This window comes from Haliotis rufescens, unplaced genomic scaffold (assembly GCF_023055435.1).
Source record: "Haliotis rufescens isolate VD_foot unplaced genomic scaffold, xgHalRufe1.0.p SCAF_5, whole genome shotgun sequence".
Classification (NCBI taxonomy): Eukaryota; Metazoa; Mollusca; class Gastropoda; order Lepetellida; family Haliotidae; genus Haliotis; species Haliotis rufescens.
In genome coordinates this window covers 21,222,795-21,238,166 of record NW_025964223.1, presented here as the reverse complement: position 1 = coordinate 21,238,166, position 15,372 = coordinate 21,222,795, and the positions used below count along the sequence as shown (strand labels likewise).

Below are 15,372 nucleotides of genomic sequence, written 5' to 3'. Positions count from 1 at the left end.
GCGTATCACCAACATAACCAGATGAAATCGAACGGGCAGGTTAACTGGTATCGTTACTGAAATGCGCCCGCTTCTTTGCGCATTTTAAGATTTAGTAGACACGAACCTAGTTTACAGAATGACGAAGTTGGAGTTACACCCCCTGGCGTAAAAATGGAGACTTGACAACAAGTAAACAACCTACGAAAGTTGGAATAAAGGGACTTCGGTTGAAATTATGGTTGGAGCTTTACACATATTTCTATGTAATTATGTATGATTATATTTAATATAACTGACACTTGCCGAATCGTTGGTTCATGGACCCTTTTCATTTGTTTGACAACATTCAATGAATGATTCATAATTTTATTTTTTTAAATCTTACAAGCTGAAAGAAATATGCAGGATAATAATGACTTATCAGTTTTTAGTCCCACTGCTTGGACCTATCGTCTCTAATCTTAGAGATAGTGACGTCATGTTTTATTAATGACACTGCCAGGTTTAGTGACTGTTTAATTCTCATCTAGTTGCTTAACTTCGCCTGATTTGTGACCTCTGCACTGTGCACAGGACCACGTGGCACCACGTGACCTGTATACAAACTGTTTGAATTATCCCTAACACTTGTCGTGGGTCAACAGCTTACAGAAAGTATATAATCACTATGTATATCGATACATTTCAACCCATGCGAATAAAGGTTAAGACAGCCCCAAATTGGCACTCTGCCTTAGAATTGTTTTTTGTTTGTTTGTTTGTTGTTTTACTCCGCACTCAGCAATATTCCAGCTATATGACCATTGTCTGTAAATAATCGAGTCTGGACCAGACAATCCAGTGATTGACATCATGAGCATCGTTCCACGCACTTGAGATACGATGACATGTATCAACCAAGTCAGCGTGCCTGACCACCTGATCCCGTTAGTTGCCTCTTATGACAAGAATAGTCGCCATTTACAGCAAGCATGGGCTGCTGAAGACCTACCCTGGATCTTCTTAGAATTGGTACCTGGCAACCTATGCTGGCCATATGGATTAGATGGTCACGTATGACTCAGGATCAGTGACTTGGTTGATTGCGTGCCTTCGTTACGCTGAAGAAGTGGATCGTTGCTTAGAATATCAATCACTGGATTGTCAGGTCCAAACTAGATTCTTTACATATGGCTGGAATATTGCTGAGTGGGTTAGCAACAACAACAAAAATGGTTACATCTATGTTAGCACTAAGATAGTTTCATCAACATGCGTTGAAAGACTGATCTAGTGTTTATCTGTTGCAGGGGAACGCCAGTTCGGCATTGACAGAGGCCCAACAACGAGAACTGGCACAGATAACTCCATGTAAGTTTTTGGTGAGTGTGTGAGTGAGTGAGATAGTTTTTATGCCACTTTGGGCAGTATTTCATTCATATTTTGGCATGTCAGCTTGAAAGCCAAAAACGATGCAGTTCGTAAATCATTCACTACTTTAGTGGTAGTGTAATGATAATTATGTCCTCTCATAATGAGCTAGCCTCCATGTAGCAGTTCATGCTGAAAGCGCTACATTATTACCCCGGTCAATGGAATAGTGAGCACTCGATTTTCATTCTCAGCTCCCTGGAGAGTATACAACCCAAAGCTGCCTGTAAGGCGCTAGAAGGTTACAGCCACATTACCATCTCGCCTGAGAGTGGATGGTGGGTGGTTCAGTCCCTGATCATGTCATTCCCCACATGACCACTGTCCATATGACCACTGTCCACATGACCACTGTCCACATGACCACTGTCCACATGATCACTGTCCACATGATCACTGTCCACATGACCACTGTCCACATGACCACATGATCACTGTCCACATGACCACTGTCCACATGACCACTGTCCACATGACCACATGATCACTGTCCACATGACCACTGTCCACATGATCACATGATCACTGTCCACATGACCACTGTCCACATGACCACATGATCACTGTCCACATGACCACTGTCCACATGACCACATGATCACTGTCCACATGATCACTGTCCACATGACCACATGATCACTGTCCACATGACCACTGTCCACATGACCACTGTCCACATGACCACTGTCCACATGACCACATGATCACTGTCCACATGATCACTGTCCACATGATCACTGTCCACATGACCACATGATCACTGTCCCCATGATCACTGTCCACATGATCACTGTCCACATGACCACTGTCCCCATGATCACTGTCCACATGACCACATGATCACTGTCCACATGACCACTGTCCCCATGATCACTGTCCCCATGATCACTGTCCACATGTTCACTGTCCACATGATCACTGTCCACATGACCACATGATCACTGTCCCCATGATCACTGTCCACATGTTCACTGTCCACATGACCACTGTCCACATGACCACTGTCCACATGACCACATGATCACTGTCCACATGATCACTGTCCACATGACCACTGTCCACATGTTCACTGTCCACATGATCACTGTCCACATGACCACATGATCACTGTCCCCATGATCACTGTCCCCATGACCACTGTCCACATGATCACTGTCCACATGACCACATGATCACTGTCCCCATGATCACTGTCCCCATGATCACTGTCCACATGATCACTGTCCACATGACCACATGATCACTGTCCACATGACCACTGTCCACATGACCACATGATCACTGTCCCCATGATCACTGTCCCCATGATCACTGTCCCCATGATCACTGTCCACATGACCACTGTCCACATGTTCACTGTCCACATGATCACTGTCCACATGACCACATGATCACTGTCCACATGATCACTGTCCACATGACCACATGATCACTGTCCACATGACCACTGTCCACATGACCACATGATCACTGTCCACATGATCACTGTCCACATGATCACTGTCCACATGACCACTGTCCACATGTTCACTGTCCACATGATCACTGTCCACATGACCACATGATCACTGTCCCCATGATCACTGTCCCCATGACCACTGTCCACATGACCACATGATCACTGTCCACATGATCACTGTCCACATGACCACTGTCCACATGACCACTGTCCACCTGACCACATGACCACTGTCCACCTGACCACATGATCACTGTCCCCATGACCACTGTCCCCATGACCACTGTCCCCATGACCACTGTCCCCATGATCACTGTCCCCATGATCACTGTCCACATGATCACTGTCCACATGACCACATGATCACTGTCCCCATGATCACTGTCCCCATGACCACATGATCACTGTCCACCTGACCACATGATCACTGTCCCCATGACCACTGTCCCCATGACCACATGATCACTGTCCCCATGACCACTGTCCCCATGACCACTGTCCCCATGATCACTGTCCCCATGATCACTGTCCCCATGATCACTGTCCACATGACCACATGATCACTGTCCCCATGATGACTGATTCATTCCAGGCTCTAAAGTAATTATCTAATGCACAGTACAGACACCATTTTCCTTCTTTACAGGACCCTCATATTGTCTGCAAGGGCTCTTAAAATTATTTGTTTTGTAAGTCAAGGTAAAACCCTGCAAACCAAGGGACATAATTGTGGGAGAATCAAGGCCTTACAGCCATGATCAGAACCTCATAACTATTTTTAGGATCCTGTCAATATGAATTTGATATTCAGCTTAACTTGTCCCGTCTGAACAAAAACGTACTGATGATATGTTTTTATTTATTATTGCTCCTGGCCAAACTCTTTATCTATAAATGTCAAATTTTGAACCCCATGAACTTAAACACTTTCAGCTCTATTTTTTGAATAGATAAAGAGAAAACAAGCTAAGCTTTATACCAAGTAGATGTTGTATCTTGGTATTCATGACAACCATTGTCTTACCTATGTAACTCCACCCCGTGAAAATTTTTGGGTAGAATAGGTCTTTAGCAACCCATGCTTGCCATAAAAGGTGACTATGCTTGTCGTAAAAGGCGACTAACAGGATCGGGTGGTCAGGCTCGCTGACTTGGTTGATGCATGCCATCGATCCCAATTGCGTTGATCTATGCTCATGATATCAATCACTGGATTGTCTGGTCTCGATTATTTAACAGACCGCCGTCATATAGCTGGAATATTGCTGAGTGCGGCGTTAAGCAACAAACCAACCAACCAACCAACTTATGTAATTCTTATTTTAAAAGGTAAAATGACCCTACAGCTTGTCATCTTACTGCTTAGAGGCCCAACTGCAAGAGATGTCATGAATTCAGATTGACTTGAGGATTTCAACTTTTTATTATTTCAATGGGACATTTTGGTACGTGCTTTTATGAAATCAAATCAAGCACAGAAGTTGAAATCCATGTCACCACTGCCTTAGTTAAAGGGGAAGTGTACACGCAAAAATCACTTTCTTTCTTTTTCTAAACAAAACGCAATTTTAGAATTAGTTAGTATCTGTGTTTGAAAATATACACTCATTTTTTTCACAGTGAAAGTAGGAAGCTCACAATAGTGTGAAAATGATATGCCGTTATGAGGCCTTCGTTTTTCGAGCTAAACAGGCCTGAGTTATCCCCCTTAGATTATGACGTAATTGGTGCCAATTCAACTTGGTCCCTGTCTATTCTGAACGCAAAAGATATCAAGTACAAGTTTTCGGTAAAACAACATGGCCTACGACACACTCCGGCGCAGTGGTGACTCAGCATAACACTATGCTGGCTGGCATCTGAGACGCTAGAATCACACACCTGTACCTACACCACGTGAAGCGGCTCTAACAAAGCATGATGACGTCATAATGTTTATCAATTGGCACCAATGACGTCATATTGCAAGGGGCATAAGCCATGGTGTTTTTGTTATGGAAATAGAACACTTGGTAAATGTGAAAAATATAAATCGTTTTAATGCAAAACATATGTTAATTAATTGTGATATTTTTATATTTTTGTCTATGACACTTCTAGGTTAACACTTTTATTGTGGAAAAAGTACAAGTAAATTAGGTTCATTTCCGTGTGAACTTGCCCTTTAATATCACAACTTCGACAGAGCCATTTAGAGAAAATACAACTGTTTCAGTCAAACAGCGAGATCTCGAGCGTCTGTTGAAGCGTTACGCCGACTATGACCCATCGGAGAGAGGTGTTCGTGGGATCACATTCGATGTATGTGTCACTATTCCTGAGTTTTGTGGGAACAAGTTTGTCCCTAAGGTGATCGCAAGCTACCAGGACTCCAGCTCAAAGAAAATCTTCCCCAAACAGTTCCTGCTGATTTGTGCCGTCCTCAGCTCAAAGACACCTCCACAGAAAAAGAAAGAGTGTAAGATTACAATTGTTGTTGTATGAGAATATCCATATACAAAGCCATACACTCACAGCAAGCAGATGATACAACACATGGATAAAATAAATAAATACAAACACATAAGAACTATGTTAGTTCATTACAACTGATTTTCGTTTTTCATAAGCATATAACGTATTCGACGTAATAAGCACCCAGGGCGCTCTCAAAATTAGAAATGGGGGCTCTTATTAGAATATTATTTTGGTGAAAAAACCAGAGTTGAAAGATAAATATCGTGGTTTATACTGACAGCCTGAAATGTTTATGTACGACAGATCTATTTTTCCAGAATTTAATTGCCAATGATGAAGGGTGCATATAACACACGAGTGCGTATTATACGCGAATAGGGCTAGGAAGCTGTGCGTATTATATGCGAATAGGGGTAGGAAGGGGTGCTAATTGGGATTGTTCACTAGCCAATATATTAGCAAATCTTGACGCTTATTAGAGCGAGGCGCTTATTACATCGAATACGGTATTAAGTAATGTGATATATCTTTGTGTTGTAAGTACGAGGACGTATCGAAACGTTTTGTGTCTGGGAGACACTGAACTAAATATTGTGGGCCGTAGTTATTTTTTAACATAATCCCCTTGCAGTTCAAAACCCGTGAAGAACCGGGGTAGAATAGGTCTTCAGCAACCCATGCTTGCCGTTAAAGGCGATTATGCTTGTCGTAAGAGGCGACTAACGGGATTGGGTGGTCAGGCTCGCTGACTTGGTTGATGCATGTCATCGATCACAATTGCGTAAATCGATGTTCGTGATGTCAATCACTGGATTGTCTGGTCCAGACTTGATTATTTACAGACCACCGTCATATAGCTGGAATATTGCTGAGTGCGGAGTTAAACAACAAACATACCAACCAACCTTGCAGTTCAATACACAATTCATCTGTTCTCCAGAGCCCCATTCCACAAAGTGCTACGAATGTCGAATGTCGTAAGTCTTTTGCTAAAGTATGGAAGGTATGGTCGTCTTAGCGCTACGATTGCTTTGTGAAACGGGGCCCAGTTCAGTTATCCCTTGTTCGTAGAAGGTCAAATCATGGTCTATCAACCAGCCTTACACCATCTTCCCAAGGTAAGGGAGTTAACTGACTTTAAAAGTTCAGTTTCCACCCTTGCTGAACTTGGCTGGAATTCCTGGGCTCGATTGTAGCGCCACCAGTGGCTATTACGAGTTATGTCCCTTTAGCCTCTTCTATGGACCCATCAGATTCCACCTCTCATATCACTTGCATTTGTTTAAAACAAAATGGCGGTGCCCAGACAAGACCATCTGATCAATGATCAAGATCTATATTGTGATAAAACTGGTCTTACACCGCAAAGTGCATCATATCATGCGAGCACCTTGATTAAAAACATGAAAAGACTTGGAAAATATCTCTTGACAACGAGTTGGCGGTGCACATGCTTTGCAAATACTGCAATCGACCGAAATCTGCATGACAGTTAACTAACTGGATTTCGATTTCATTGCACGATTTTGATTGGACTATGTATAGGCTCATTAGTCCAGCCAAAATGTAACTCCATAATACCAGCCTAGTTCGGCAAGGGTGGAAACTGGACTTTTATAGTCAGTTACCTCCCTTGCCTTGGGAAGATGGCCTTCCACAGCAACAACCAGTTCTAAGTCCTATTAATACTCTGACCACACAATGGTTTTCAACATCAAATAACGGTAGGTGGCCAGTTGGGGACAAATTTAGTGAATAAGGTGGATGTGGTAGAAGCTGGTATCCATGTTTCCAGGAACAGAGTATCCTCAAATATACTGAAACACTTTGAAAACGCATTTTCGAAATTTGAACTTGACAAAATGGCCACAAAATCAAATTAACTTGTGCTGGGTATTTAGGTGTGAGGTAATCAAACAAACAATGTCCCAGTTGACACAAGCAATGGCTACTATGTATGGGGCATTTTTAAAGAATACTTAAAGATTCATCCAGATGTTGATCAGGGGGTGCTCATTGGGGAGGGGTGGGGGGGCTTAATATGGTGAATACGGTAAAGCAGAAACAATGTACTGATGGGTATCAGGTGTATGCACTATGTTGTAATATAAGGGGTGTGTTGGAAATGTTTGTAGGGCAACAGTTTTCCAGTGGCAAAAATCACAGGCTGCCTGTTCCACAAAGCGTTTGAAGCGCTACCACTGTCGTAAGTCTATGTTAAAGTATGGAAGTTTCGATCACCTTAGAGCTGCTATCGCTTTGAGTCCACAGGGTCCTAGGTGTCAGTTTTCTGGGGTTCAGTTCCCTAGAATGAAACACATGTGTTTGTGTGACTTCAGATCTGTTCGACATGTTCGATGTTTACAAGACGAATGTGTTCACTCATGACGAAATGTTCCGCATCTACAAGACACTGCTGGGATCTACTGTCACTGACGACGTCATCCTTGACCTCACATTCCGGGCACTAAGGCACCCTGACCTTGTGAATGAAGGAGAGATAACAAAGGAAGAATTTGTCAAAGTGAGTTGCACATTACTCCTTGTGTTTGTTTGTTTGTTTGTTGAACATTACACTCAACAAAATGCAGCAATATGACAGCGGTTTGTAAAGAATTGATTCTTGACCAAACAATCCAGTGATTGACATCATGAGCATCGATCCACGCAATTGGGATACGATGACATGCATCAACAAGTCAGCGAGCCTGACCACCCGATCCCGTTAGTCACCTCTTACGACAAGCATAGTCGCCTTTTACGGCAAGCATGGGTTGCTGAAGACCTATTCTACCCCGGAATCTTCACGGGTTTCTCCTTGTGACCAGTTCTGTACCTTTCAGCAAGTGAATGGCATGTATACTGATGGGAAGAAGTTATGCAACGTATGTGTAATTGAGACTTGATCAAGGACGTAGATTTCAGTGATCCATATTGACACAAGTAGCCCAGAGGTCTAAGGTGCAACACAGGCTGAGCAGAGTTGTGTCCCTTGTGCCATGATGTGTAAATTGTCGACTGAGTTGAGAACTCTCCTTATTATGAATAGTTAGTATTAGGCTAAAAAGAATAATAGCCTTGGTTCTCAGGCACCGCAAGCATCATCATAAAGTTGGCCGCATGTTTCGTTTTTATTTTATTTATTTAAAAAAAAACAACCCACCAATCTTTAAATATTCCAAGTCCAACGGTAGTCAAATACTGTGTTCCAGTAGTTTACTTATCAAGGAATACATTTATGTAGGGAGGCCCTCTCCAGGTCAATTGTACACAATTGTTTATTGATTACGCAACTGTTTATTGGTTACATACTAGTTTGAAAAAAAAGACAAAAAAAGACACTGCCCGCCCGCACTATATTTAAAAAAAACATTGCCTGAGAACCAGTGCTTTTATTTTTTAAAGGCTGCACAACTATTGTGGTACATTTGTGGAAATATCATGGTTTGCAAGTCACAGTGACCCTTGTCCAATGTAACACTTATTTTAAAAGGTTAAGTTTCCCTGTAGCCATGCAAACCTAATGTCCCTAATCAGTTACTTATCAGTAACGAATTGACCAATGCCCTCCCCCTAATAAATGACCAATCCCCTCCCCCTAATAAATGACCAGTCCCTTATGTTGTCTTGTTCACCGTAATATAAAAGCTTGATCTTGACTATTATGATTATACATTATCCTTTTTTCAAATGTCTTTAATTCAATGCTAAGGATGTTTTTTCAGTTGATTCCTGACAATGAAATCATGCAGCGGATGACAGTGGACCTCTAGAGTCCATGAGAAATATCCTTGCTACCTTGAACCAAAGTCCCCATCAGGATACGGTGTGATGTTGAGCCTGATCCACCCAGTCACTGTGCCAGAGTGAGTGAGTGAGTGAGTATGGTTTTAAGCCGCCATTAGCAATATTCCAGCAATATCACGGCGGGGAACACCAGAAATGGGCTTCACACATTGTACCCATGTCGGGAATCGAACCCGGGTCTTTGGCGTGACGAGCAAACGCTTTAACCACTGGGCTACCCGACCGCCCCTCACTGTGTCAGAAGATGGGGCTCAAGTCTGAGACTTGCCAGATAGGAGTGAATGGATAAGTTGTTTTCAACACTGCTTTGAGCAGTATTTGAGTTATATCATGGCACTGGATTCATATTGGAGAACAGCTCAAAGTGACAGAGTCACCGGTCACCGAGTGAGTGAGTGAGTGAAGAAGCGAGGGTAGAACAGCTCAAAGTTGGACAGAGTGTAGATGTCTGCTCACACATTATTCCACAGAGTTAGTGAGTGAGTGAGTGAGTTTGGTTTTACGCCGCTTTTAGCAATATTCAAGTACTATCATGGCGGGAGATACCAGAAGTGGGCTTCACACATTGTACTTATGTGGGGAATTGAATCCGGGCCTTTGGTGTGACGAGCGAACGCTTAAACCACTGGGCTACCCCACTGCCCAATTTGGTTGAGTGATTAAAACGAGTACACACAAACTATTTTTTTCATCAATATTAAACATGAAAATAACCAGATGTTTTATGTTTTTATTCAATATGTCTCTAGTATAACTGATGTATAATTCAGAATCAAGTTGTTATTCAACAAAAACACACAAAAAACCATAGTACCTAACTACACATATTTTGAACATTGCTAAAGACTGTCAGGACACAGTCAGTGAAAGTACTTGATGATTGTGTATTGTGGTAGATGAAAACCCTGACACGACAAAATGACCACCACTAGTATGTGATGACAGTATTTTGTTGGCAACATGTTTCAACGACTAGATTTGTACTGTAAACATCTGTGTATAATGCAGCTTGAAAAATATTTCAGTCCTATCACAATTGTCTTAATGAAAAGTATGTCCTTGATGTTTCCCTTGTCAATGTCAACAATGCAGCAGATCCTGGCAGCTAAGGGGGGTAACTCTATACAAACTGTGTCTTGGGCCACCAGTGCTACCCTGTTTCATACATTCATTAGGATTTGAAAATTGTGGTACAAAAATTATTTTCACTCATTTTATTTGGTGATCCACTGATGGCCCAGTGGTCCCAGGTGCTCATCTTACTGTGCAGAGTTGTGTCCCTTAGCCAATCAGGATCTGCTTGTATTTCAATCTGTGGTCATGGGTTAAATGTCAGTTTGGTCTTTCAGCACCACAGCTGTGGGTTTCCTCAAAGTGACAAACTTGACCTGTGTTAATTATGACTTTCGTCCCCAGTTATGCCATTATACAACTGAAATTCTGTTCCAAAAGGCCATACACCCAACTCACATACTCTCTAGGCTGTTTTGTTTCACAAGGACCAGTATACAAAATGTCAAACACTCTTTGAAACTCTGTATATTAAACTCTGTATAAATAACATCACACGTAAGCATATGGTGGGATTACAAGGAGCACCAATAAGTTCAACATTATGCTTGTACAGACCACATGAAAATAACTAAACATGAGACGGTAACAAATTATTGGATGTTCATCCCAACCAACCAAACACCCTGCCTCACAATCGGTTATCCAAGTACCTTCAGCTGAAGATGGGGGCACAGTGGCCCAGTCGTCTTAGGCGCCGCCATTCGGGACGCAGAGTTGTGTCCCTTGGACACGCCAGAAACCTATGATTGTGGGTTCAAATACCTGGTCGCCCTGATTATGTTTCTAGGTTTGTCAGCACCATACCCGTGCTCGTGGGTTTCACTGAAGTGGTAAAAGTCTAAGACCTGCATCACTTTAAGCTGACACGCCGTGATATGACTGGAATACTGTTAAAAGTGGCGATAAACCCAACTCACTCACTCACTCAGCTTAAGACAATTGCTACACTTGTGCCTGCCTTTATTATAGTTCATACAATGTATGTGTTGTGCACTAAACATTCAGGCATTCATGAATCGCATCCATTGACAGTAAACAGTTTTTTAAAGAAATTACAAACCATTATAGTAAATGCTTCCCTTCTAGCATTTCTGAAAATTTGGATGAAAATGTCATAATTTATTTGGCATAACACCTATAGTCCTAACTCACTGCATCAACATTAGTAATTAGATGCAAGAAATGTTTTAACCCTTTTATAGCTGATTCACTTCTGTTTGTTTTTTGTTGTTACAAGTACTCCACATATTAAGTGTAATATGAATCCCAAATAATATGCGAGCATTTCACGATTGAAAGAAAACAAACCTTTGTTACACAAGGAGGATTTTAAAAAATAATTTTGGGTTTGAAGTCTTCTAAATTGGACTGCCCATTAGGCATTTTACTTGCCACGGGCTAACAAACAATTACAATGTATAGCTTACTATTTGATAATAAGTCAATGAAAGAGAATACACACATTCTACTTCAATGGAAGTCTCCCACTCTAACACCAACACCAGGTCACACAGTTATTGCTAAGGAATAATGAGCTCTGCATAGCTTGTAACTGGAAATAATATCACAATAATAATATCTAGATTATATAACATTTGCAAGCAAAGATTTCCCTGTAAATATCCAACATTGTTTAACAGTACCTGTAAATATACAACATTGTTTAACAGTGCCTGTAAACATCCAACATTGTTTAACAGTGCCTGTAAATATCCAACATTGTTTAACAGTGCCTGTAAATATCCAACATTGTTTAACAGTGCCTGTAAAATATCCAACATTGTTTAACAAATTTATCAAAGTGAGTTGCACATTACTCCTTGTGTTTGTTTGTTGTTTCACGCTGCACTCAACAATATTACAGCTTTATTACAGCGGTCTGTAAATAATTGAGTCTTGACCATACAATCCAGTGATTGATCCTGAGCATCAATCCACGCAATTGGGACACATTGACCTGTATCAACCAAGTCAGTGAACCTGACCACCCGATCCCATTAGTTGCCTTTTATGACAAGGATAGCCGCCTCTTACAGCAAGCGAGAGAATTGCTGTTAGTGATAAAATAGATGGAAATAGTGATGTGCCCCTGGATGATCCAGGATACAATGGTCCCTCGTAAACACTAGGGTCATATATTGGTACACCCCTCATCTCCTACTAGGGATGAGGGACCAACCACTTGATATTCTTGGGGTGGGTGGCCTGTCTGTTTTTAAGAATATATTTAATCAAGGAAAAACTGGAAAAGACATTTGTTCTCGTATTTTACAAGAACAAACAACACTGACCACTGGACATCCTGGATATGCTGAAGCTATTGTGTCGTGAAAAGAACAAAATACTGCAGCTTCTCCTTCCACAAAATTGTTATGCTTATTTTGAAGCAGTGATACAAAAAATGTCCTGTCTCTCACAAATATCCCAGGCCTCTCCCTGAAATGATTAAAGCTGGTTCCTTAACCTGCTCTAATAGATCCTAGGGCTTTGAGTCAACAATTTCACAGTATGTCTATAAAAAACACAATCACCATAAATCTGACTATATTCGCTGTATTTAAAAGCAAGTTTTCAGGCATACTCCGGCTATCATACATCTCTTATTTGTATGTCGGTTCACATCACACACTCCAATCTTCCAGCTTTACAACAGTGACCTGTAAAAATTTGAGTCTGGTCGAAACAAGCAAGTGATTGATATTATGAACAATGTCACAAGTCGGGGTCCTGGGACATGCTGTCAAATATGTCTCCTAGTTTGATCTTTTCTGACCTGGAATCCCACAGCAGTATCACACTTAATTTGTGTCAACTGGGTCTTGTTCCACAGGGAAATACACTTACAAATGTCGTACTAAGATTGCTCTTATGGAACAGGGCCATGAAAGTTACAATAGTGCTATGAAGATCACAACTCTCAAAATCTAACACTGACTTACAACCTTTGTCGTACTAAGATTGCTCTTATGGAACTGGGCCATGAAAGTTACCAAAGTGCTACGAAGATCATAACTCTCATAATCTAACACAGATTTACAACATTTGTAGTACTAAGATTGCTCTTATGGAACAGGGCCATGAAAGTTACAATATTGCTATGAAGATCATAACTCTCATAATCTAACACTGACTTACAACCTTTGTAGTACTAAGATTGCTCTTATGGAACAGAATGCTGTTGTACAAAGCGATCTTAGCGCTAAGGTGATCACATGCCTCAATATGGCTTGGGGCAATCATCGCGCCACAATTGCTTTGTGGAGTATATCCTCCGGAGGTGAGGGTCCCCAAATGTTCAGTAACATGACATGTGCCTTCTCTTGTATATGTATGAGAAAAGTCTGAAGCTTCAATGAATTTCAGATGGAATGTATTTTGTTAAACATCTTATGCATTGACTCAAGCTGCTAACAATCTGAATGCATGAAGTTGCACATTTTACACACTAATCAACCCCTTCCTGCTTATACTATGTACTCAGGATTAATGTCTTTGTTGAACACATCGGCAATACTTCACAGTCTCTTGGACAGTCATGCTTCATTATCCAGTGTATAGTTTTTCATTCTATCATGATAAATACCACTTCTATTATGGTAAATACCAGACACCCATTTGCAACATCTTTGTTTGGGAAGTGGCGTCTCCACATAACATGCTTAATCCAGAATTTCACCTGCTCATTAGAGTAATGTGACTGGCTGGATATAATTAGCTTTGTTCCATTCAGACTTGAAACAAGTCTATGGTAGCTAATGGGCCTAGGGTATTCATAAACTGGATAATTGTGGATGTGAACAGTATGTTGAAGCATGTTGAAGCATGTTGAAGCATATACAACTTTACTATCCATACTGGGCTGTTATAGCTGATCTGTTTATAATGAGATCTGGTGCTGAATGAGGTATTTCCTTACAGCTGTCATTCTAGACATTTCAAAAAACATTTCCCATAAAACAAGTAACTAATTTTGTCTACTCTAAATTGTTAGTATTTTCTAAGATCAAGTCAATCAAGGCCAACACACTATATCCATTTGAAGCGTGGCAAAATTGCCAAGAAAACCTATAAGACAAAAGAACATTGGTCTGGCCATATATATCTATAATACTCTGGTCTATATATATATATATATCTATCACTTGAAATACACACAAATTTGAACATTTCATTCTTATGTGGAAAACTAATTTTGCTAAATTTGAAATACAGTCGAACCCCGTTATCTCGAAGCCTGTTATCTTCAACCTAGGGGGACTGTGTTGTAACTTCGAGATATCTGCAAATTCGAGATAATGAGGCATGAATATCATATAGCAAGGCGTTCGGTACCAGAGAATAGTTAAAAGATATCCGGACGTTCAAGATAACTGGGTTCGAGAAAACGACGTTCGACTGTACTTGTTTAAATAGTCTGCTTATCTAAAAAACATTATTCACATTCTCACATAAATAACAGCTTGCAAACGTTTCTTTTTCTATGTGAAGAATATACACAACAGTGATAGCACAGTAGGACGTGCCACTGTTGGGCGTTTGGCCCTCCTATCAGGTGGTCATCATCAAGAGAACAGTTCTGCGGTGTACAGTATCTTTGGATTTTCCAGATCATCTTTGCTCTGCACTAGCCTCAGCTCCATCTGGGCAGGCGTTGGCTTCACATGCTCGCCAGCTACCTCTGGAAGAAAAAAAGGTCAAACTTAGATTTTGCAATCATATTTACTGATGTTTTACACATCACTACTGAGGGAACCACTGAAGTATTTTTGAAGGCATACAGCCAGTGTTATCTTCTCTATAACAGCCGAGTCTTCCTTTATTTTGGAAGAGATGAAAAGAGTAATTACAAGTTGATATGTTCCAATTCTGTACAAAGTTTTGTTTCCAATATGAGAGTAACACATCTACTTTAACCATAAGTTACAATGGGCAAAGCATCTTGTACATCTGGGATAGGGCTAGTATCAGTATGACCAAAGGTACGTACAAAGCCTAGTGTCACTGATCTACAGAACCTACTTAGGGCAAAGCCTAGTGTCACTGATCTATAGAACCTACTTTAGGCAAAGCCTAGTGTCACTGATCTACAGAACCTACTTTAGGCAAAGCCTAGTGTCACTGATCTATAGAACCTACTTTAGGCAAAGCCTAGTGTCACTGATCTACAGAACCTACTTTAGGCA

At 41.1% G+C, this 15,372-nt stretch overlaps 2 protein-coding genes across 4 annotated transcripts in view; one reads left to right on the top strand and one right to left on the bottom strand.

Annotated features, from left to right (window-relative positions):
- Positions 1-122: 122 nt before the first annotated feature.
- Positions 123-10,300, top strand: LOC124112177 (the record flags this gene model as incomplete). Its single annotated transcript, XM_048384230.1, has 5 exons — positions 123-245; positions 1,272-1,332; positions 5,067-5,309; positions 7,648-7,832; positions 9,034-10,300. Coding segments are annotated over 5 exons (660 nt in total), but the record flags the coding sequence as incomplete, so codon positions are not given.
- LOC124112186 (pyridoxal kinase-like) overlaps positions 9,832-15,372 on the bottom strand; it is a 40,470-nt gene continuing 34,929 nt past the window's right edge. For all 3 annotated transcript variants that reach the window (XM_046472191.2, XM_046472200.2, XM_046472183.2), the window contains exon 10: positions 9,832-14,867. In XM_046472191.2, the coding sequence (XP_046328147.2) occupies positions 14,752-14,867 (116 nt within the window). In that variant the 3' untranslated portion in view covers positions 9,832-14,751. The remainder of the gene's footprint in view (positions 14,868-15,372) is intronic.